This window comes from Prionailurus bengalensis, chromosome A1, assembly GCF_016509475.1.
Source record: "Prionailurus bengalensis isolate Pbe53 chromosome A1, Fcat_Pben_1.1_paternal_pri, whole genome shotgun sequence".
NCBI lineage: Eukaryota > Metazoa > Chordata > Mammalia > Carnivora > Felidae > Prionailurus > Prionailurus bengalensis.
This window is the reverse complement of record NC_057343.1, coordinates 5,214,134-5,239,958: the sequence shown is the minus strand read 5'-3', so window position 1 is coordinate 5,239,958 and position 25,825 is coordinate 5,214,134. Positions and strand designations below refer to the sequence as shown.

Below are 25,825 nucleotides of genomic sequence, written 5' to 3'. Positions count from 1 at the left end.
AGACAGTAATGCTTTTAAGACCTCCACACCTTTTACCGGAATAGAAACAAAGGAGTCGTATTTTTGATAGGATAAGAACACTCCTTTATATAATTCAATCTACAATTAAGTATTCAAATTAAACATCATGCACAGTGTTCCTTAGGGATGGTCAAAGCAGAGTCTAAATGGCTGAAAAGCTGACTGTGCAGAACAAGGAAGGGAAAAAGGAAGGAAGGAGGGACAAAAGAGGGAAGGAGAGAGAGCTACAGATTCTACATTCGTAACTCAGAACATTTCTACTTCTCCATTTGGACCAGGTTTAAGGTTTTCACCGTCCCGTAGTCAAGAACCTTCACTGGTATTTGGTTGCAGGAGGTCACAGTGACTTTAACGTAAACTTACACGGGACCCTGTTCTCTCAACACCGCCAAACGCAGGCACCAATTTCTTGAAGCTACAATGATACACACACGCACACTTGAACACCTCTCAGCCCGGTCTTACGCTCTTGGGACAGCACGCTTGCCTGTAGAAGTTGCAGGAAAATATAGGAAAAATATACAAAAGCCCCTAACATGCAAAATCTACCTTGCTGTTCTTTTTTTTTTTTTTTTTAATGTTTATTTTCGAGAGGGAGAGCGCATGAGTGGGAGAGGAGCAGAGAGCGAAGCGGACAGAGGATCCTAAGCGGGCTCTGCACTGGCAGCAGGGAGCCTGATGCGGGGCTCAAACTCACAGAACACGAGATCATGACCTGAGCCAAAGTGTGAGATTAAGACTGGAGCTGAAGGTGGATGCTCAACTGACTGAGCCACCCAGGTGCCCCTACCTTGCTATTCTTTAACCTGCATATTTACTGTCCAGGTACTCTCTGTCCTTTGCCCAGGGTAGTACTCAAATACACTTTCCTTTCCTCACCCCTCACCCATAGCTCATCAACTGAATGTTCTAGGCCTCAAATAATCGGAGAGTAACCAATACACCTGGCAGAAGAGAACGTGAATAATAACCAGCCTGGACTTCCAGCCACTCTTTGGACACTATACCAAATACCATACCTTGGGTTACATACGTACTGCCATCAAATTCCTACCAACATACAAGGCACATTATTATAGTTCCCACTTACTGAGCCAAATATCTTGGAACGGAACGTATCTCAAGGTAGAGGAAGAGCTGACAACAGCTGGAGCAACTTCCTAGTAGAGTTGCTGGAAGAGGGGGACAAAGAGCTCCACGCCTTCACGACTCAGCCAACAGAGGTGCCCCTACACCTCTGAGCCCCTGGGGGGTAGGGTAGTACTGAGGTAGAAGGAAGTTTGTGCTATTTTGAGGTCAAGAACCTTGCTCTAACCCAGCATTCAATAGAGTTTTAAAAGAATCCTCAGGAAAAGAAATAGTGTCACTACCTTCTCTGTCCCCAAAATTGGACCCTAACTAAGGACCATGCTTATCTATTCCTCCACCCACTCGCGACCTCCCCTCTGATCACCCCTGGTGACTTGTGCTTCCATGATGCTGTAGCCCCACACCTCACCTCAGGAAATTACAACAGCTAAACTCCACTCTAAACATCAGAGCGTGCTGGAAGGTTCTCCAACAACATAACGCTGTTACTTGCGTCTTTGAAAGCTTCTCCTGGTTACACCCAACGCACAGATCATCCATCATCCCCGATTTCTTCCACATCCTTGCTGGAAAGACACACGCTCAGCTTTCCTGCTCCTCTGCACCTTCACCTGTGCCGTTCCCCATGCCAAGGATGCCTCCCCACGCAAACCACACCTGATCTTTCGGGCTGAGCTCTAACTCCTCTTCCAACCCAGTTCACTGATCTTTCCCCCATTCGGCTGCCTGCCTCGCTCTGAAGTGCAGCCAACCACCCGGCCCCAATTCACCACACTTCATAAAAGGGGACTGAAGTGCATTGCTAGTATAAATCAAATGCAGGGTTAGAAATGGCGCTAAGTCCCACTGATGTGATCGGTCTCAGGGTTGCTGAGGTCTGAAGTCAAAACCGGAATGGGTCAGACCAGATAGGTTTCTCCAAAGAAGAGAAGACAGCCCAAAGCTGGTGGCTCCAAAGCAGAGGGTGGGAAGAGGTCACCAGCTTCTATGTAGATGCACTCCCAACCATTTGATTTAATAACGTTTGTTGAGTGGATTGGCACCGGTGTCCCCACCTGGTCCTATGTAACGAGGTTTGAGGGAAAGCTCCCTAAGGGGGAGATAGAGGGTAGGGGGTGCAACAGACTGAGTCCCGTGAAAATTGATATGTTGAAGCCCTAACCCCCAGTATGAGGATACTCGGAGACAGGGGTCTCTGTGAGGTGATAAAGCCGAGATGAGGTCATGAGAGTGGGGTTCGTGACAGCTTGGTACCCTTATAAGAAGGGACACCAGAGAGTTGGGTCTCTTGCTTCACCACGTGAGGACAAAACAAGGCAGCGCTGTCTGCAAGTCAGGAAGAGGGTCTGCACCAGAACCTGACCATGCTGCCATTAATGGTCTTGGACTTACAGCCTCTTAATATGCAGGAAAAAATAACACTTAGGGTGAGAGAATGCTAAGCCACCTCGGCTATGTATATTCATGGCAGCCTGAGAGGACTGACGAGGGAGTGACAGTGGCACCCCTTCCCTTCTGTTCACTCTGCTTATCACTACATATTTCAGTTTCTGTGTCCGGTTAGGGGCATTCATGGAGTAATGTATCTAATTCCAACTCAACTAAACCTCCCAAGAAGAATTAAGTGGCTTAAGAATCCCGTAATGTGGGGCGCCTGGGTGGCGCAGTCGGTTAAGCGTCCGACTTCAGCCAGGTCACGATCTCACGGTCCGTGAGTTCGAGCCCCACGTCAGGCTCTGGGCTGATGGCTCAGAGCCTGGAGCCTGTTTCCGATTCTGTGTCTCCCTCTCTCTCTGCCCCTCCCCCGTTCATGCTCTGTCTCTCTCTGTCCCAAAAATAAATAAACGAAGAAAAAAAAAATTTTTTTTTAAATAAAAAAAAGAATCCCGTAATGAAACAAACCACAGACTGAAAGCAAGAAAGTAAGCGGGGCACCTGGGTGGGTCACTTGGTGGAGCATCTGACTTCAGCTCAGGTCATGATCTCCTCGTTTGTGAGTTCGAGCCCCGTGTCAGGTTCTGTGTAGACACCTCAGAACCTGGAGCCTGCTTTGGATTCTGTGTCTCCCTCTCTCTCTGCCCCTCCCCTGCTTGTGCTTTCTTTCTCAAAAGTAAATAAACATTAAAAAAAATTTTTTAAAGAAAGTAAGCAAATGACAAGGAAAAAAACTGAATTGACACTTCTCTTCCTTATAAAAGCCCTTCAATACATCTTACTAAGTTCAACATTAGGATGATTTAATCAAATTGGATTAAGTCACCCAAAAATATTCAAAATAATCATTTTAACATGGATTTACATCCATAATTTTTTTTTAATTTTTTTTTTTAACGTTTATTTATTTTTGAGACAGAGAGAGACAGAGCATGAAGGGGGGAGGGGCAGAGAGAGAAGGAGACACAGAATGGGAAGCAGGCTCCAGGCTCTGAGCCATCAGCCCAGAGCCCGACGCGGGGCTCGAACTCACGGACCACAAGATCGTGACCTGAGCTGAAGTCGGACGCTCAACCGACTGCGCCACCCAGGCGCCCCTACATCCATAATTCTTAACTGAAAACCTTGGTAAGTACATGTTGCGTCTTGAGATAATAACTAACGACAGTAACATATACACAGATACTTAAATGTACATATCAAACGTTCATGGTAGCTTTTTACCAATGGGACATGTGATCAAAACAGGAGACCACGGGCCTAAATCTGAGACTTCTATGAGAGCACAAAGCCCGCTCTCAAGTGGATTATCTGGTCTCAGGCTGTTCTGAAACAGAAACCAGCCAACACTCTTTGGGAGTAGCCTTCCGAGTGACCGTTTATGTAACAAATACCGAAGACATATACAATAATCCTCAGACTGACCAACAACATCCCAACCTAACCCCAAATCCTTTCCTAACTGTGTGTAATATAAAACAGTAAGGGTAGCTAAAAACCGGTGATTCGAGTTTTGAAGAGCCAGCTTTAAGAGAAAAGGGTAGATCAGCATTTAAATGATCAAACTCAACGTCATGGATTTCAGGAAATTTCTTTGTAAAACATCACTGCGTGTCTGACCCCAACAATGGTCAGACCTCTCCTTTTGTTCTCTGTAAGCATTGTCCCTCTTCAAAGGGATGCTGATTAGCATTTCTGAGTGAGCTTTTGCTGTCCATTGAGTGACTCAGCCGTAAGTGGAATAAACACTTAGAGGCTACTTTCTAGAGAACTACACAAAATCTCACATGACTAAACTCTGACCACAGAGTTTTCTGCATTCACTTTGCTACCGACTTTTCAAGTTCTGTACAAGTGGGTCAGCTGTTATGCCAACAGACTCTCCGTGTTGCCGTCTAAGGAAATGTTTGACACCCAGGAAGTGAGTGTTCTCCCATCCGATTAGCACAACAAACAGGTCAAGAGATGGGTCCGGTCTCTCTCTTCTGACCATCATCCATTCAAAACCATGTCTGTCTCCAATAAAGGAACTCAACATTTCCCAAAGCACCAACACAAAGACAGGGGTATAGTTTTCAGTTCCTACTCTCCCAGACACTTCTGCTAGTTTTTTCCAATATTTTTGTTTAAACGTTTATTTATTTTTGAGAGAGACAGAGCTTGAACAGGGGAGGGGCAGAGAGAGAGGGAGACACAGAATCCGAAACAGGCTCCAGGCTCTGAGCTGTCAGCACAGAGCCCGACGCGGGGCTCGCACTCCCGGACCGTGAGATCGTGACCTGAGCCGAAGTCGGACGCTTAACCGACCGAGCCACCCTGGCGCCCCATAGTTTTTTCCAATACTTTGAGAGAAGTTTGTCTTTACAGAAGGGTTGCAAAATTAGCACAAAGAGTTACCATATACCCTTCACCCAATTTCCCCACGATGTTGATACGACCATGGCGCAAGAATCAAAACTAATAATATTGGATGACAACTAGCTCAAAGAAATTACTACAGTAAATATGAAAATAACATTGGCACAGTACTAGTCTGGCCACATCGTTAATTCAAAGTTCGGTTTTCCCACCAATGCGCTTTTTCTGTTCCAAGATCTGATTCAGAACTCATATCACATTTAGTTGTCCTAGGTCCTCAGTCTCCTCTAATTCTGGTTCAGTTTTAACTTGTTTTTCCACACATCTTGATGCTCAATTCTTTTTATCAGCTAGAATCAGAAACACCTACAAGCTCAAAGAAGACAGGAAGGTTTAATAAAACTGGGAAATAGGGAAGGAGGGAAATAGGTTACTGACTGAAACTCTCAGACTAAATGCCTTTACCCATTTTCATCAATGACAATAGCACAGATGGGACTTTGATGGAATTCAAGATATACTCCTCACCCACCCATACAAGGGTCCACCTGATAGATCACCGTGAGCCTGTTCTCCTAGACATTTGCTGTTTCCTTAGAAACATCAAAACATCACAAAACTAGCCCGAGGCTGACATGCTTTTGTTTCTAAAAATACATTTCAAGAAAGCTAATGCTTTCAATAGCTACCTGAAAGACAGCGCTAAGAGAGTCCCCCAGTTCGAATATTTTCATCCGCGCCATGCCTTAAAAGCCTCGTCCAAGGGTGGAAAACCTGATAACGTCCTAATTACAAGAACCTTCTACGGCATTCGTGGCTGCTGGTATGTACAAATTAAGGACTCTCAACACGCTGTGAAATTCACGTGCAGAAACTGCAGTGCTGGTTTGGAGATTAACCAAGTATATCCACCCCTAAGCCAAAAAGAAACGATTGAGTGAGGAGAGGATATTAACTTGACTAATCACTTCACTATGTATATGTACGTCAAATCATGTTGCACATCTTCAATATATACAAAGTAAAAATATACAAATAGCTCAATAGCAGCAGCATACATAGAACATCTTGAGGCCATTTCAAGGCAGGTAACACACGTGCTTTTACCAAATTTTCTCGATGAGGATTTTTATACATTTTACCTTGGCCAAACTTGACAAAAGCGCTCCCAAATCAGATTTGTCAACTTTGGTTTTGCAAACAATCTTCTTTACATGAGTAAAAGGCAGTTATGATTCTTACCAGGAACGTCGTATTGTTTGTTACGTTGGCTGGTTTTTTTGTGTTTTTTTTTACATTTATTTTCAATAGACAGAGGGAGACAGAGCACAAGTGGGGGAGGGGCAGAGAGCGAAGGAGACACAGAATCCGAAGCAGGTTCCAGGCTCCGAGCTGTCGGCACAGAGTCCAACGCGGGGCTTGAAGTCACAAGCCGCGGGATCATGACCTGAGCCGAAGTCGGATGCTCAACCGACTGAGCCACCCAGGTGCCCCTGTTTCTGTTACCTTTTAAGCAGCTTAAGGGCGTCCCTTTTTCTAGCAAGGCAAAATTCTAGTTTAAACTTCTCTTGGCAAAAGCAATATTAAGCCGTTTTCCTTTAAGACAAACCAAGAAGAAATGCGATAGCTTGACCGAGCTAAGTTATTGCTTTAATGAAGATTTTTGTTAGCTGGAACTCCCACCTGAAATGACTCATTCAAAACACAATATCTGTAAACATTCCTAACTTGCTTTGAAGACCTCATTTCAAACTCCCTCGTAGCCTTGAACCTAGTACAAATGGCGTGCTGATAATCCCACGAAAAGATGGCATACACCTGAACTTGATTGCATCCATTTGCTCAGCAAAGAGATCCAAATGATCAGCAAATTTCAGGGCATTTTCTGGAAAAAAATGTTTAACTTTCAACACTTTTGAGAGTTTAGATTTACAAAATTAAAGCTTCACCACCAGGTTGTTCTAAGTAGCAAACTTTCTGTAAGCATTTAATATTTCAGTTAAAACACCTAAGAGGCAATGATATCATTCATATGAAATGTCCAGAAGAAAATCTACAGAGATGGGAAATGAGTGGTTGTTCAGGCCCAGGGGGAGGAAACCGTAATGGATGTGGTGATGGTGGTACGACTCTAAATATACTAAAAACCACTGAATTATATACTTTAGGTAGACAAATTATATGGGATGTAAAATATATCCCAATAAAGCTATTAAAATATTCAAAATGAGGCGGGTGCCTGGGTGGCTCAGTCAGTTAAGCATCTGACTCTTGATTTCAGCTCAAGTCATGATCCCAGTTGTTGTGGGATCAAGCCCTAAGTGGGGCTACACGCTGAGCGTGAAGCCTGCTTGGGATTCATTCTCTCTCCCCCCACCCTCCACCCCTGCTCACATTCTCTCTAACATAAAAAAAATTAAAATATTTAAAAGGAGATTGGACACCAGAAAAAAAGGGATCTTGTAGGTGGATATATATATATATATATATATATATATACAATCCTACATATGTATGTGTGTGTGAACCTTGCAATATTCCATTAACTACTACTTATTTCTAGAAGGTGAAGCGGTACTGTCTTCATAACTAAGGCCCTAGGAAAAGCAATGCTTAGGAGAAAAAGACCATGTCCTATTTCCTCATAATTCTAAGAATCCAAATTCACTGGCCTCAACAATGGAAACTTCAAGCTACCATAGCTTTAAATCAATCACTGGCATTATTTTCAGTATGGAGAATAATAAGGTTTAGAGAGCCATCTACCGATACGGTGCAGATCCTCCCAGAACTTCAAGGAACTGTTTGAAATTTGGAGTTACCGTGTCTGGCATATCCCCCAGGGGTGCCAGGGCCACAGTCAACTCCAGCAGTGACCTTACCTGTGTGTTCAGCAGGCCCAGTCTCTTTCTTGGATATACTAGTTGAAACATTAACTCTAGACTTTCAAGGTCTGTCCTGAATTGTACCATGCAGCCCCTCACCAGCCTTCCCCAATGCCCAACAGCCACATCCCTCTTTAGCAAACTCGGAACTCTTTTCTGAAATCAAAATGCCAGGTGGCCATAAAGACAGTCACAGAGCCACTGCCGTGATCAGTTCACTCTATGATCAGTTCTCCACTCTGAGTCATAAAGGGCGTGTGGTGGAGAAGGTCAGTGGGAACACCAGCCTCCTGAGGTCTATGTAACAGCCACAAAAATCAGTACCATGGACTCACGGGCTAGCATGAGTCTCACCTGTCCTACCTGGGCTCTTTTACAAACACTGATTTGGAAGCAAGTAATCAGTAATGAATACTCCACACCCCTGCCTCCTCACCCCCCAAAAAAGTTAAAACCCTTTCTCAAGAAAGATTAAGAAAAAAATCCTTTTTCAACCCCCTTTTATGAAAATACTCCTTTGAACAGTTTTATCGACTTTTAGCAAACTTTCATGGCCAAGATAAAAAGCCTTATTTAAAGAATTAAGGACTTTTATAAGACGACTCCAGCAACATTAAAGTGCTAAAATAATGTGGCTCAACATTTTGTAAAATCCTTAAGCTTTAATGGCAAAAAGTTTTATAGACAGTCCCTCAATGAACTAGAAGTCACATTACCAATTCCCCTAAATATAGACTTGAGGCGAAACAAATACTCAAAAGCCATTTTACAGAACAGCAAGGGCCATATTTTAATTTCTTAGACCCTATGTAGTGTTTTCTGAAATCTGCGTTCCCTATAGACGCCATGAACTCAAACTGTATGATTTTTAATATTCGATGGGATTTATTTCAACTAATGCAATGATATTCTTATACAAGACTTTAAATAGAAGAGTTGGTACCTATTTTATTCCTAACCAACCCCAGTGTATATTCCCATACATACAGCTCCTTCTACCCCCAAAAGTACAAATGAAACTGTACAACGGTAGCCGCTTGAAAAATCTGGTAAGATCAGCCTCAAAAGATAGCTTTGCATCTTGATTACGGAACAAGTAGTGAATCCACATTACCAAAGCTCTTAAAGATCTTCATCTTCCAGGGGCGCTTGGGCGGCTCAGTCGGTTAAGCGTCCGACTTCGGCTCAGGTCATGATCTCATGGCTTGTGAGTTTGAGCCCTGCATCAGGCTCTGTGCGGACAGCTCGAAGCCTGGAGGCTGCTTTGGATTCTGTGTCTCCTCCTCTCTCTGCCCCTCCCCCACTAGTGCCGTCTCTCAAAAATAAATAAATGTAAAAAAAAAATTTTTTTAAATCCTCTTCCATATAATAGGAAGTTTAAACAAATATCAAGACCCTTAGTTTCCCAACTTTAAGCATGCTTAAATGGATACCAGAGCCCACGAAATCAAGAAAAACTAAGCAAAAATACTACTTGAAAACATCCTAAGGTTTAAGAAGACAATTCTTCAATTAGACATCCTTATATAGTATATATTTTTGGGCCGAACACATTCACTGCTTAAAGTGTGTAGCATAGTGAAATATAGATCTCTTGAGCCTCAAAATCAAGCAAAGAAGAAAAAAAAAATAGAACATATTTAAATAATCTTTCCATCTTTTTAAAAGTAATCGAATGGAAACATATATAAGGTATGAAGAAATGCCAATATATGGCAATGCAGGATTCCAAACGGTTTCAAGTATATTCTCAGAGTTGTGTAATCACCCCCAAACGAAACCCCATGTACATTAGCAGTCACTCCCGTTTCTCAACCTCTTCCCTCGTCCTAGGGGTCACTAATCCAGGGCTCAATAGATTTGCCCCTCTAGACATCTCCTGTAAGTGGAATGAGGACTTCTGGGACAGGCTTCTTTCATTTAACATCATATTTAGGTCTCACCCCATATCGTAGCAAGTTATGTAGTTCATTCCTTTCCCCCGCCAATAGTATTCCATTATATGGATACTTGTTTATTCATTCACCAGTTGACCGACATTTGGGTTGTTGCACTTTGGAGCTGTTAGGATCACGCTGCTATGATCATTTGTGCACATGTTTTTGTGTGCACAGTTTTTCATTGCCCTTGGGTAGACATACCTAGGAGGATTGGTGGGTCACATGGTAATTTTGCATTAACCTTTTGAGGAATTGCCAAACTGCTTTCCCAAGCAGCTGTACCACCGTTCATGCCCATCATCAATGTAGGGAGAGCTCCAATTTCGCCACGTCCTTACCAACACCCAACGCTTGTCGTCTTTTTGATTAGAGCGTGTGAGTTTGGGACGCAGAAACTCACTGTGGTGGACGCTCTGCATTTTAAACCGAGCCCGCTCATTCTTATCGGGACCTCAGCTATTCCTCTAGGCTACGTTTTTAAGTGAAGAGTATGTCCCAATGGTCATTTTTTGTTCCAATTTTTTAAAATTTTTATTTAAATCCAAGTTAGTTAACATATAGTGTAATAATGATTTCAGGAGTAGAATTTAGTGATTCACCACTGACACTTAATACCCAGTGCTCACCCCAATAAAGTGCCCTCCTTAATGCCCATCACCCATTTAGCCCATCCCCCCCCAGCCAACACACCCCCCAGCAACCCTCAACGTGTCCTCTGTATTTAAGAGTCTCTTATGGTTGGCTCCTCTTTAATTTTTTTTTAAGGTCTACTTATTTTTGAGAGGGACAGAGTGCGAGCAGGGGAGGGGCAGAGAGAGAGGGAGACACAGAATCCGAAGCAGACTCCAGGCTCCGAGCTGTCAGCACAGGGCCCAATGCGGAGCTCAAAGCCGTGAACCATGAGATCATGACCTGAGCCAAAGTCGGACGCTCAACCGACTGAGCCACCCAGGTGCCCCTGTCTCCGTCTTTTTATCTTATTTTTCCTTCCCTTCCCCTATGTTCATCTGTTTTGTAAACCCAAAATAAAGCCTAACACTAATAAGCTAACGCTAATAATCTAGCCCCAAACAACCTAACAGTCCCTTAATCAATGGAGGGGTCACCTCCATATAACATGCGCCATTATTCTACCACAAACTATCAAGCTACAGTCATGCCCAACGGCCAAACCTTTTTCAATAGGGATGTCCGGCTAAGCAGCCTGCGTAAGGGCTGGGGCTGCTGCCGAGTATTTAAGCACGCAACGAAGTTTCACCAGAGCTTTCGAGAAACACTGGGTTGCAATTCAAGCTCGTCAATAATCTATGTGTAACCTGATCAGTTAACTTCTCTATACCTGTGCATGGTGTTCTGAGCCATTCACAGAACCACATCTTCTGAAGTCACTGGTATAAAGTTGTCTACGTCTGAAAGTTTAATGAAATGTAAAACACCTGCTAACACCCATGCCTAACGATCTAGCTTCGCACAGCTGAAAGAACTTCAGCTTTCATTGAGAAGGTGGGTGCTATTTGCAGCTGTGCTAGTTAGACGCCATATGAGCACAGGGACATTACTTAACATCTCCATTTCTTAGTCTGAAGGTAACGTTCTTTAAGAGGTTCTGATGATTCCTTAACCAAGTCCAGCTAAAGCATCCGAGACGGTAGCCAGCAAAAAGCAGACACTTAAATGTTAGCAGAAAGAGGGATGAAAGCTAACTCCGCACAAAGTTTCCCAGCATATAAGTACCTCATAACCAATGTTGGGGACCACTTAGGGCTGAGTGCGAGTCCTTGTGTCCTGTGGGAGTCCTTTAGAAAGCACTTCCCTACATTATGGTCTGCAAATCGGTAAGGAGAGCTCTCATTTAGCTCGAAACAGGACTAGGAGGAATTCTTGGAAGGGAACCCAGGGATGAAAAGATAAGAGACCTCATTTTTGTCAGGGCCACAATAATAAAAACTTCCTCGGGGCTCACAGAGAGCCTGAGCACAGAACAGAGCCCAGGAAGAGAAAGGTAAAGGCTGTATTCACATGACCCCATTGGAAGCAGGTAGAGACTGTCAGGCTCCAGGGGGACGGGGGAGGGGAGTGGAAGGGGCTGGAGGAAGAGATGGGGGCGGAGGGTGGGGACCGCTGGCTAGGTGTGTGCAAAAGCCGCCAAGAGCAAGATGAACCCCATCCCAGCCGTGAATCGACTGTCCTTGTGTCTCTCGGCCGCCTCCCCCTACCTGATCTGGTTGTCACGGAATTTGTTGAGATGCGGCTGGTTGAGGTAAATGGTGCGGGCTGGTGCATCCAGCTGATCTCCAACAGACGTGGCCCGGGACATCTCATCCTCCGCCTTCTTGTAGCCCGAAGAAGGACGAACAGGTCCTGCAGAGACGGGGTGCGGGCAGAAAACAAAACACAAAGAAGTCACGCCAGGCAAGAGGCGGCGAGCACGGGCTGCGGGCTGGCGGGCGGGGACCGGCTGGGAAGGATGCTCTCTCTCTCTCTCTGGGCGCTGCCGGGCCCGCCTATGTACCTTGGCTCCCCCTGGAGACCTGCCGCCGCAGCTGCTCCCGGCTCCGCCCCGCCCCCTCCTGCGCCCCGCCCCCTCCCGCGCCCCGCCCCCTCCCGCGCCCCGCCCCCTCCCGGGCCCCCGGGCGCCGAGGAGGGAGCCTCTCCTGCGGCCGACTCCGCCCCGCCCCCTCCCGCCCCGCTGCGGCCGGAGGCCTGGCTGGCAGGGGCACCGCTGCCCGTTGCAGGGGCGGGGAGGGGCCTCGGGGACAGCGGGGCCAGGGCCTCCCCCCCCACCCCACCGGTGAGCTCCCCCTGCGGGCCCAGGGACCGCTGTCCGGAACTCGGTTTTCTCGGCTGCTCTGATTGACTTTAGGACAAAGATGCCAGCAAAGGGGCTGTGCTCTGCCTTGGTCGCCGCGGAAAGGGACGGCGAAAGCACATCTCCGTGCCCTACAAAGGAAATTCCCAACCCTCGGGGGTGATGGGCTCGGCTCCGCCGTGATCCTGAACGCACCGGCTGCCCTTCCCCCTAGGTGTGCCTGGCAACCTGAGGGAGGTAGCTTTACCCATCCCGGTTCACGGAGGGCTGCGTGATCTTGCATTTCACGGCGCCCGTTGGGTTCCTGTGGTCAAGGCACACGCAAGTGTATCCCCTTAAGAGTTGACTTCAGTCCTACAGTCAAGCCCCTCTGTGGGCCAACCGACCCCCCCCCCGCCCCCACGCCATAACCTCCACGTACGCAGGTGTCAGCATGGAGAATAATGACACGCCCATTACTGGACCGGCTACACCTGAACACACCCCCGTCGCCAACCGCCAAGCGTATCCCATATCACCAGGGGCAACCCACCTCAAGAACCGACCCTCAGGGAGGGATGCCTGAAGTAAAGGAATCCAGAAAAATAAATGCCCTGCAGAGCAGGCCTCCTCTCCTTTTCCATACCTGCATCTTCGAGCTACTATCTGCCACGCTTTCCACCTATCAAAGAAATGAATGATGTATACTGTTTAAGAAACTGACATCTCATTGCAGCAAACACCTACTTCACAGCTGCAACGAACATTCATTGACAGAGAGAAATCTTGAGCGAGAAAGTGTTGACATCTGTGGAAAGTGATTATAATCCTATTCATCGTGATCACATGAGGGGAACAACCAAAACAAAATCGGTTGAGAGCGGGCGTATTATCCCGAGGAGTATTCACAGCTGGGTCCCCGGTCACAGCGCGTTAGCTGCTCTCCATTTGGGGACCCCCGTCTCCTCAGATGCTCGCTCCCTGCCTCCAGCCTCCACTCTCCGGGGTTCCTCTGGCCTCACAGGGGACTGCTCTGCCCTCCGCTTATTGACAAGGGGCAGCAGAGAGCAAAAGTTCCCACTTCAAGACTGACTGGCCTGAGAGCCCGGCCGGGGCTCCCACACTTCAGTCAGAGAACGCTGGGTTTTAAAGCACTTGCTGAATTAAGGCAGATAGGCTAGTTTCAAAAACATTCCCTTCATAAAAATACCGCTTTTTTTCTCTGCCCATTTACCCTGCTCTAGTCACCTCCAGCCTCGATCATCATTGCCTGATATTTCTTTATGGTCCATCTTCCCACAGCCAAGAGCAGAAGCTCCAGGACAACAGGGACACGTTTTGTTCAGTACAGTGATCTCTGCACCTAGAACAGTACCTGGCATATAACGGGCACTCATGTTTGCTAGTCGAATAAGTCATTTTCACTCAAGTCTTCTAAAGGGTCGCTTTGATTTCTCCAGGCAGAGATGCAATGATTCGCACAGAGGGCTCAAACGCCATATGCTTGTATGGGTCAGAACAGTCCATTGCTTAGACTGTATTCACTCAGTGGCTCTTGACCCTGGTGCACATTATCATCACCAAGGGAGCTCCCACAATTATATAGGCCCTGGGCCCACCCCCACAGATTCCAACGTCTTTTACTCTGTTCTCGAGTGCCTTGAGGGATACCAGTGGGCGGCCACAGTTGAGAATCACTTGTTGGATGCTGCTGGGAACACACAAACAAAGGCCTAGCACCTACTGTCAAAATGTTAACCAGCTTAAGGTACTAAGGTATAACCATGGTTACCAGTACACTGCGGTTCGGGACAAGCGACTAAGAGTGGGCTTGAAGGTGCTAAGGAGGGTCAGGGGTCAGCAGCCTCTTTGGGCGTGAGGGGAGCTGGTGAAAAAAAGAGTTGGAGGACAGATATACAAGCATCAAAGTATGGGTAAGGTTTCTGTTAGGAAAGAGGACAAGGACAGTTGGGGGCAGGAACTAGAAAGAAGTTAGGCAAAGGCCCAAGTAGACAAGATGTATAAGCCAATGAAACCAAACAAACAAAAACGAGCACTGAGGGGTCCAAAGTGGGAAACAGAAAGGAAGCTGGGGGGGGGGGGAGTTAAATGCCAGGCCAGGCCAAGAAATTTAAACTTCATCCTGAAGGTCATCTGAAGCCACAGACGGTTTCGAAGCAGGGGAGAAGTGCAGCTGGCAGTGAGGTACAAGTAGAAGCAGAAAGGATCTGTAGGTAAGGAGATCAGGCAGGAAATTAATTCTACAATCTAGAAGCAAGAGGTTAAAAAGCAAAACTTCAATGGAGAATGGGAAAAAAAAAAACAAAAAAACAAAAAAAACAAAAAAAAAAACAAAAAAACGCACAGACAGGAGAACGATCTCAAAAGGAAACCGTGTAAGACTTTTTTGGGATTGAATGTGTGGGCCAGAAAAAAAAAAGAAAAAAGAACATTGGGTAATTCCAATTTGAAGAAGAGAAGATTGGGACAAAAAAAGCACTAGTGATAGAAATGAGAATGGAAACCATTTTGCCCAAACAAGAAGTTAAGTGTGGGATAACGCATGTTGGGGTGCAAACAAATTACACAATTAGAGACAGAATTACATGAAATAATGTCTCCCAAGCATCTACCATGCATGAGGCCAACTCACCTTTCTACGCTACGTCAGGGCCGGCCTGGAATTTTATTCTGGATAGCAATCATTATAGTGCCCCCCCCCCACCTTCCCCAGGACGCCAATAACTTTCTTCTACCTCAGTGGCCTCGTCCCAACCAAGTCCCGCTTTGGAGAAAAACATTAATCTTTTCCAAATACCACACATCTGTCGAAAATATATCGCCTAAAGAGAACACTACACCATATATAGCGAAGCACAGCATGACTAAGGTTTCAAATTCAGACTCCCAAGATGAATCCTGAGTTAATGCATTTTGAAAATACCACCGTGCAAAATTAGAGTATATGCTTACAACTCCCCCATATAAACAAGCACAGTGTCAGCAGACAGTGGGAGTTCAATAAATATCTGTTGAGAAAGAAACCAAGGTAAGAAGAATAAAGAGAAACGAGAGTGGGAAAACGGACAAGCACTAAGCTTGCCTACTACACAACAAGAGACGTCAACAAGACAGCTGACGGCCAAGGGCATGAGGACAGGGGCTTTGTCTTGCTCGTGGTTCTAGCCCTGTCATCCTGAATAATGCCTAGCACACAGTAGCCAGTCTGTAAATATAGATAAAGGGCTAATGTAGCAGGTCCCTTTTGAGGATGCCTACCCAGCTGCTGAACCACAGACTCCCTTGTGTGGTCACTGAACCTTTCCCTTCCCATATGCAGGCCAGGGAGCCCTGGACAGGTCTATGAAAGGGTCGATGCATGCATCACAGCTTTTGTTTTTAATGTTTGTTTGTTTGTTTGTTTGTTTGTTTGTTTGTTTGTTTATTGAGAGAGGGGGAGAGAGAACAAGCTGGGAAGGGGCAGAGAGAGAGGCAGAGAGAAAATTCCCAAGCAGGCTCTGTGCCATCAGCCCCAATGACATGGGGCTCGAACTCATGAACTGTGAGGTCATGACCTGGGCTGAAACCATGAGTCGGACGCTTAACCAACTGAGCCACCCAGGCATCCCCACGCATCACAACTTTTCGCACCAGGGATAGTTACTACATCCAAGTTTGACCATTAGAGGAGTCTTCTGGAAACTGTGACAGGTTTCTGCATGTGGCTGCTCTATTAACATACACACTCTGGGTCTCTGGATGGCCATCTTCTACCCATGGAGTAGGCAGCGAAATAGAGGGTTTCTTTTGAAATAAAGACGAAACCATTTCAGGGAGAGCAACAGAAACTGTGCCAACAGCTTTCTGGATTCTGGGTAATTTCCTTCCCAGATCTTAGCTATACTGGGGTCTCTGGGTTCCTTGACCCACTCCTGAATAACCAGAAGTGCTATTCAGTACTGTAAGGGAGCACAGAGAACCTATTTGTTTCCTTTAAGACAGATATGCAAGTAAGGTTAAAGAGGAGGGAGAAATACCTATTCACGTACAGATCACCCTGGGGCGGGGGCAAGGTTTTAGATGCCCCTGGCACAAGTGCCATCAGATGCCACAACCCACACCCAGAGAAGTCGGATTTGACAGAGGAATGTTTTTGTGGCAACACTTGGGTTGGTTGGTTTGGATAAAGCCCAGAAATAGCTGGAAGGTGATTGGCTAAATAAAGAAGCCCCTCCTTCCTTCAGAGTTTCTGCCAGGATAGGAGAAAGAATTTTAAGAGGATAGGCACAGAGGATGGGTGAAGAATAGGGAAGGGGCAGAGGAAAGCAGCCTGGTTCTGCCACACATGTCACGGATCCCTACAACTCTCCCACGGACCCCAGCCACCCCGTGGCTCCAGCTCGCCTGGTAATCTCTTCCCACTCACTTTCTTCGTGTCCTTATAGTATTTTCATGTTGCCGAATGGCCCAAATGTCTCATTTAACTCACACGATATATCTGTGGCAACAAGGATGTGAAGTCACTAGCTAGGGAGCACGGACAACGCTGGACCTCCCACTGGCAGGTGAGCAGATAGAAGTGAGGACAATGCCTCATGTCTCCCCATTACGTAAATTAATTCCATGGAGATCATTCTGGAAAGAGAAGGAAAAATCTTAACAGGTTTCTGAAACCTGTTCCTATCTAATTAATCATACATTATTTTATGACTGTTGATTATCTAATATACATTTTAGTGTGAACTAAATAGGTCCAGGGAGTTAAGAACCTCAAAGAGTTGAACATTAAAGGGGAGTTAATAGAAGGCAAATTTTTACTAAGCATTTTATTGCCTTAAGCAACATAGAAATAAAATCCTTCACTCTGAACTGCAGTATTTTTCTCTAACTCAGAACTCCAGAAGATGCTGGTGACTTATCTAGTCCACTTCCCTCGCAAAGAAGTTTCACTACCTCACAGTAGAAATTCTTGGGAAAGAAATACTCTAGTCTTCCTAAGTCAGAAACCTATTAAAGGGGCAAGCCTCTTCCTAGAACCTCTGTTACTAGTTCTGTGGGAAACCAGACTCTGGCCATTGTTGTGGAATAAAGAATTTGGCTGGTCTCTGTCTGGGCTTCCTGGGGGAGCTTCTAACCCCTTGGAACTACCCCAGTGGCAGGAGTGTCTTTGCTATTCACGGTAGGGCCCCCGGACCATAACCCAATTTTATGCTAATGAGGTGACCCTGGTGGGCCCCTAGGCCATTGTAGAATGGGGGTTGACCAGAAAAACCAACCATGTGATTAGAAGGTTGGGGTCTGACCTCCCAACTCCAGGGAAGAAGGGGAACTGGAGACTGAATTCAGTCATGTGGCCAATGGTCCAATTAATTATGCCTATGTAACAAAAGCCCAATAAACACTACAGACACCAAAGCTCCGATGACATGTCCTAAGAAGCTTCATAGGTGGGACCCTCCCAGACCTCACCCTAGTGTCTCTCTCCATTTGGCTGGTCCTGATTTGCATCCTTTATGATAAAAACTGTAATCCTAAATATAGTGCTTTTCTGAGTTCTCAGTTATTCTAGCATATATTGAAACTGAAGGGGTAAAGGAAATCCTTGAATTTGTAGCCATTTGGTCAGAAGTACAAGTGGGCTAGGCATCCCTGAGCTCGCTCCTGTCTGAAGCGAGGGCAGTCTTCTAGAAAACTTGTGCCCTGAACCTGTGAAGTCTGAGCTCACTGTGGGTACTTGGTATTACAACCGAACTGCAGACATTACTTGGTGAACTCTACAATGACAGGACCAAAAGGGAGACGTTACGAACAATCACAGAAGCGTATCAGGTCAAACGCAAGATAGGATTAGAGAAGCCAGATCTGCAGAAACTTGAATCCAATGCCCCTTCCATTAGAACAGGCTGCCTTTACGGGCCTCAGCAAGTCGGGACACCAGCTAGCTTTGGTCTCTTCAACTGCAAAACAGGAATCGATGCTAGAAATCAAACGTTGGCAAACTTTCTGTGAAGGGTCAGACAGTAAACATTATAGACTTTGGGCTACATACGCCTCTCTTTTTTAAACACAAAACTCTTAAAAATGTAAAAACCGTTCCTCACTCACAGGTCAGATTTGGCCCACCGGACACAGTCTGCTGACCCTTCATACACACGAAGTTCTTTCCAGTTACCAACCTGATTACATCACATCTCCCACCTCAAGGAAACATTAAATATCTTCCACGGCAACAAAACAGGACATATAAAGAGCAAACAGGATCTTCAGCCTTTTGTTCCTGGAATTAAGTGGATTGGGTCTTTTCTCCTCATTTTGTATGCACTTAAAAGGTATGTAAAAGATGGTTCTCTTTGCCTCCAGAAAAGTTTCCAGGAAAACAGTACTATCATCAGAGAGCTTTGTAAACAGAGGCACGTGTGTGTGTGTGCGTGCGTACGTGTGGGTGCGTGCACACACACACCCCTCCCCTGCCCCAAAGGTTTCAAGTTCAACTCTGGCCATTACACTCCATATTTACAAAGACGTTTCATAATCCTTCAGAACACAATGACACAAAGCAGTCCAGCAGCCGGGGAAGCCCTCGAGCCATTACTGCTCCTAATCAAACACACATAATGAAAATGCGGTACAAATGCGAAATGCAGTGATCCTAGCCACGGCGGACACGTTTTGGAGGCCTCTTCTAGACCCCACTTTGCGCAAACCACAGCTCTCCGAGTACAGCAGCTGTGATCCATTTCTGTCCAGGAATTTAAAAGAAACACAAAGAGAAAGGGACACTTTTTACTGCCAATACTTATTGGCTTCTCTTTTCTCTTTGTCAGGGACAGAGAAGGGAAGACACCGGCCCCGGCCTCTTGAGGATTTAAAATACTGTTGAATGTTGAATTTATCCAAGCGGGAATTGGGCCCTTCCTAGATCTAAGGCATTTTGCTAGGCATAGGAGTGCACAGTTGAAGGCCCAGGCTCACGCTTCAGCAGAAGCAACAGAAACGGAGACCACAATACAGGGGAATCCGGAAGACAAAGATGACCGCCAGTCTTGCCAAGGCCAAAGACCAGGGTGACTTTGTTGAGGAAGCATCGGAACCAGGCTTACGAAAATGAGTAGGATAGTATGATTTGGCTGTGTGGAAAAAGCAGAATGTTCCAGGAATAATGGCGTGCGAGCAAAGGCACGTGCCAGCGATACGTTATATACAACCTACTTGGCTCCGGCACCCGGGGGTGGAAATGGAGCCACAGTAATTTGAGGCTTTGTTTCCACCGAGGACAACATTGCAAAGCAGGCTTCTGGTTCCTCGAAACGCATTTCACACTTAGATCATTTAGTAATTCACAAATGATGAATGTTAAGGTAAGTGAAGGCAGATGTGCTTTTAAGGAAATCTCTTTAATATACAAAAGCGAAAACGACCAAAAAGAAAGGCTAGGTTTCGCAGCAGTCAATTCAGAGGATTTTTCTATATGACGGGCCGGATTGGCCGAGGCTTAAAATTACAAGCCCAGGGACTTGTGTTGCAACTCCCTGTTGCTAGGGGATGGATACTCATCACTCCTGGGGCCAGGAAACCGGGTGCAAATTAAGGGCACCAACCTTAAAAAGCTCACTACTGTTTCACTACATGCATGAAGGCAGGCTTTGAACAGTTAATCCTAGGAGAGGTGCCGTTTTCTTTGAAGTTGTTCGTTGCCTGTCCTAAGCATTCGGAAGACACAAAACACCTTGGCCAAAGGTGTTCGGATTCACGGAGTGTCGTCTCAGAACCAGCCCACCTGTCCCGCATCATCAGTCCTCTCTCTGCAGCCCCGGAAGGGCCCAGCAGCTTCTCAACCTGCTCCCAGACCACATGAAAAGTACCGGTGGGCGATTCCGGAAAAGGAAACTTTTTCTTACCTCTCAGTTATATGTCACACATCTCCCCTCTTTGACTGGGGAAACTTTCCCCAGAGAGAGAAAAATTAAGGTGTTTCTTTTCAGATGGATTTCTTCTCTTCCCAACCCCCCCCCCACCATCACCACTACCCCCCTTCCACCTCCTAAAGATCAAAAGGACAGGCAAGCTTTTCAGTGTACGTCCCTGACCTCATTCTTTCTGGATTCCAAACAACCCTTTGCAAACCCAAGTCTTCTTCAACGTAGAAAATGCTGACAGCCAAGCCCTCCCGGGTCTGTTGTAAACCCTTTAACGGAGAGGAAAATTAATCCGCAAAATCTCATTAACAAGAGGCTGGCTTGTCCGTCCCTGCTATTTTTGAAAAGCATAAGGGGAAGACACCTTGATATTTCTCGTGGTGGATCTTCTAAACCTTCCCCAGGGAGGCAGAGGCACTGAGTGCATAGAAGTCACATCTCAAGTACAAGAGAAAGGCACATTCATTTGCTCCAACTATCATGCTGTTTCACATGTAAGTCCGCCCACCCTGTGTGCTTCTCACCTCGGGTCATATGAAACTAACGCTCTTTACTTCTATCAACAATCTTAATGTAACCTTCAATATTACAGGCAGTCAGATTTGAAAGGGTCCACCAGGAGGCCAATTTTACTCCCGACTCCACGGATACAACACATTCTTTCCCAGTTGGGATGGCTTCCCCTGATTTTCTTGTTGATGTGACATTCTGTGTATCCCATTTCTTCTCAGACACAGAAGTGAGAAAGTTCCAAATATGGGAAAATCTTTATAAAGGATGAGCGATGCCAAAGAGACGCGGACGGGATCCGTGAAATCCCGGCATCCTCCACCGACTCGTGTCGCCAACTCAATTAGCTGTCTTTGCCGGGTCACTGACAGGTCATGCACAGTTACGGTAAGAAGCACAATCTTTTGTTGAGCCTGGTCTACGCGCTCTGTATGGGTTAACCCATAGAATTCTCAAACCACTCATGACAAGCATGTTCATTTTGGAGATAAAGAAAACAGGGGGTGATTCACCAACTAGCTTTGTATCTGTAAGTTGAATTTTATTCGTTATGAGTCATTCATATGACCTATGTTATAAGTAATTTGAGGGTGGGGCTTCAAGGAGTTTCCAAAAATAGACAAATATTTGTTGATGGTCTTGTATCCTTATTAGGTTTGGGTTGATTTCTTTTTCTTTAACTGAAAGTATAGCCCCAGAGTCTATACATTAAAAACACAACTCCCGCCAAATGCCAGGCTCACAGGCAACATGGTGGTGGTGGTGGTGATTACAGGACTGGGTGCTTAACCCAGGAAAACAAAGTCCCTAGAGAGTCAAGTGCCCTGAAGGCAGGAACATATAGAAGAAATCAGTAAGTCAAGCAGCCAAGCAAAACGATGGAGGCAGATGGAAGTCATTCATTAATCCGAAGTTCAGAACATTCGATGTGCACAACGTCAAAATCAAAAACGCTCTCCCTGCCTTCAGAGAACTTGCAATGTGGTGAGGAAACCAATCTGTGCAGAGTACTACAGCACAGGATGTGACAGGTCTTCTTCCACCTGCATTTTCTTCCTCTTAGCGTGTTTGCCTCCCAACAACTCTCTTCTGAGAAGCCTTCGCTCACCACACATCCCCAGGTCGGGTTGGAGGGCCCCCCTCTACTTACAGGACCCTCGGACATGGCCAGGCAGGGAATTCTTCCAGGGAATGTTTTTCTCAGTCTTACACAACCTCCAATAACCATACCCAACTGTCCCGTCTGTGCATTTTCCAGGTCATAATTACTCTGTGTGTCTTTCTGGTTGAAAAGGTCTCTAACTGGAAAAGTATAGACTATGCCTTATCGGTCTTACTCTTCCTCAGCATCTGTGGGAGCAGGAAAAGAGACCTTGAACGCTATGGGTGTGGAGTGTCTAAGAGAAACTAGTATTTCCAGCTGTAGTAGTAAAAGGGGGCGGTACTGGAGAGATTTCAGAGGTCTCTCACTACAAAGCCAGCAACTGAGTCCTACGTAAAGAGCTCCAAAGGGTAAATATGGAGAAGGACATCCAGAGTAAGACAAAGCCATGGGCAAACATGCGCTGTGAGCCACTTGATTCATGCAGCTTTCTAGGATGCCCTCTTAGGACTGTATTCTACTCCCCTCCGCACCCAGACACACAAGAACGACAAAAGCTCCTCACTTTTGCTTCCCTACGCAACACTGCCTCTGAAAACCAGAGCAAAGAGTAGGGAATGGAAGGACCATTTTGACAGACAAGGTGTGAGAAGCTAGATGACCGAGAAGTGAAAACATGTACGTAGTTACACAGACGTAGAGTCAGAAATGGTGTGATGGAGCTACAGATCAGGGAAGGTGTTCACACAGGGAAGGGTCTCTAGTTTTAAGAGAGCCTTGGGCACCAGAAGGACAGCGGCTAATTTTAGAAGCAGATCAAAGGAATTAATGAACAAAGCGCCTGGCAGTTGACTGGATGACAGGGAGGGGAAAGACCAGAGGCCGGTCATTTTCTGATGATCTTCCTTTACCTATGGATTTCCGATCACTTAAGCAATTAGTTTCCCCTTGAACGAAAGGACTTTCACAGTGGACCATGAAACTGTAAAGCGAGCACAATGAAATACCCTGTCTAGGTAGTAGGATATCCTTATGACCAATAATTCTTTGAAGATGAGGGAACTGAGAGGCCCAAATGATAGAAGCGTTGCCTACCACTCTTAGACAAGAGTTCAGTCCACTGAAGACACTACTTAAATGGACTGAATGTTACAAAAGCCTGCCAGAATTGTCCCAAGTTCTCAGTGACGTCTGACATACAATCCTGGACCATAACTAAGTTTCTGTAGCACTCTCTACTCTTCAAATGCTTTGTCAACGCACTAGCAGCAAGGGTGGTCACAACCAGAGAGTCCTGTATCCTTTCCAGACCTTCCTTTTACTCTGCTGACAATCTGACTCAGTTCTACACACCTATAGCTGAAGATGTGGGGGTTGGAGGAAGACAGCACTAAGCAACGGACTACCCTCTACAGAACTTAGGGACGCCCTCTGAAATGGACCTCCATGCAAGGAGATAAAATGGACTTATAACATGGGGGAGGGGGGAAACAGGCACTCCACAAGCTCAGTAAATGCAACGTTACTAAGACCAGAGTATCTCCTAAAATTCTGCAGTTAGGTCCAAGCCATTGTTAATGAAGATGGTGACAGGCCCGCAGGCTGTAACTTGCCAAGCCCGGTTCTGGAGGTTTCCAATGGACCGGCGTCACAGCCCAAGGCTCTTCCAGCCCAGCTCTGCTGCCTTCTCTCTTTGCCATCACAGGCTGCAGATGAACACTGCTACAAGAAGGCTTTCCTCGCTCAATCCCACCCCGTCCCACCCCCACCTTCATCTTTCAGAGGCATTGCCCCAAAGGAGCCTCTCCCACTCCTAACCCCATCTCAGCGCCCGTGGTCCCTGGATCTAATGTACCCTGGCTGCAGCTCGCGTTTTCCCCTTTACAGAAACGTGCATAGTTTCTGGTTTCATCTGAATAACCACGGCGATGGCTGAACTGCTCTACAGGGAGTTGACAAAAGTACCAACCACAGAGTGAAACGCACACGACACTTGCAAAGAGACTGCCAAGCAACCAAGGATCGAGCACAAGAAATAAGACCACACCATACCCCAGAGAGACGCAAAGCAGGGGATCCGGAGGGCAAAGATAAGCCAACAGTAAAGGCCTTAATGAGTACTTCACGAGACCAGTATCAGAAGTACACAGTCAATAAGGAAATAATTCAGTTTTGACCATCAGCTCTGACACACGGACATCACTCATGTTAGCGTCACACACCAACGCAGGTTGGCAGAGAGGGATGAGGTCATGTGGACTTACTCTGTGAAGACAATTTCTTAAGAGGGGCGCCCGGGGGGCTCAGTCGGGTAAGCATCTGACTCTCGATTTCAGCTCAGGTCATGATCCCACGGTCTTGAGATCAAGCCCTGAGTTGGGGTCCATGCTGATCACACAGTGTTGGCTTGGGATTCTGTCTCTCCCTCTCTCTCTGCCTCTCCCATGCTCGTTCTCTCTCTCTCTCTCTCAAAAAATAAATTTTTTAAAAAGACATTTGTTAAGAAAAATGCAAATAAAGTACAAATGCTTTTCAGGGCATGGTTTGATATGTATTGCCTCAAATCTTCGTTAGGTAGAGAGGCTTCACCTAAAAATCATTACCCAGAATATATCAGGCCTTCTTGGTTCAGCCTCTATCTCTTACTGCTCTGGCCATCACTTGAACTTGAGACTTCTTGGACCGCTTGCAGCTCCTGAACAAGCTCAGGTCTTTTTTCTCACGGCGTGACACCTGTAGCTCCTACTTCTTCCTTCACTCGGGAGGCAAAAGCCAGGAGACGGCAGACACAGAAGGGCCCGCGCTGGGACCCTGCCTCCCCAGCTCATGCCCCTGCGAGCGTGCCTTCCGGTGCGTACCTTTCCCAGCTGGCTTCTCTTCCTCGCTGGCAACATGCATCTCCCAACAGACTCCATCCCATTTCTGAGAAGGTCTGGAGTTCCCGTCAACGAACACGAAACGCCCCTACATTTCTCACACCAAAAAGACTGAGTCAACAAACTCTGGGGTCATTTGGTTGCAACAGAGCTCCTCATCAAGGTTTGCTAGGTCAACCTTAGTCTGTGCTTTCAAAAGACAGATCTGGACCCGGGGACTTCTAGGCACTGAGACACAGCACACAGAAGAGGCCAGAGGGCCTAGAGGGTGACCTAGAGGGTGACTGACCACAGCGTGTATACTGAAATTCTATTATGCCTGCTAATGCCTTTCTCCCCATGAAAACCTATCTTCGGGCAACCATGACCTACAGAGTTCAGCCTACAGTGGAAGCAGTATAGCAGCCGACTCAACACATGAGCAGCCAGAAACCAAAACAGTGAGTACTTGTGCATTGAATAAAAAACAGACACTGGATTATTTTATTCTGATTAGATTTTATCACTTTCTGCTGAGACAACACAGTTCGAAGTCTAAGGAGGAAGGCTTGGTTTAACACGGTGAACTTCAGGGGTGTAGAAAATCTTTTTCAACTTTTAACTTCGTGCAGTAGAAATTATTTATGTGAATTTCCATTTGCATATTTCATGGGCCATGCACCTCTAAGTTTCATCACTGCCGATTTGTAGACAGAATGAAAATACGTTCATGAATGTAAAAAAAGATTATTGTAAGCCACACATTCCAAATAGGTAATGACAAAGATGACCACAGGTAACTTCATTCGTCACTCCAGGGACAAGAGGAGAAGACATTCATAAAAGCCAAAAGCACCCACCATCCCGCCTATTCCTCTCCATTCTCAAACTGCATCTCCCCCTGGAAACTTGCTCTGCCAGAACTTC

At 46.1% G+C, this 25,825-nt stretch overlaps 1 protein-coding gene across 5 annotated transcripts in view; it reads right to left on the bottom strand.

Annotated features, from left to right (window-relative positions):
- LOC122480709 (phospholipid-transporting ATPase IB) overlaps positions 1–25,825 on the bottom strand; it is a 606,753-nt gene that overhangs the window by 502,908 nt on the left and 78,020 nt on the right. For all 5 annotated transcript variants that reach the window (XM_043575482.1, XM_043575463.1, XM_043575477.1 and 2 more), the window contains exon 2: positions 11,944–12,088. In XM_043575482.1, coding sequence (XP_043431417.1) covers positions 11,944–12,044 — 101 coding nt within the window. In that variant the 5' untranslated portion in view covers positions 12,045–12,088. The remainder of the gene's footprint in view (positions 1–11,943; positions 12,089–25,825) is intronic.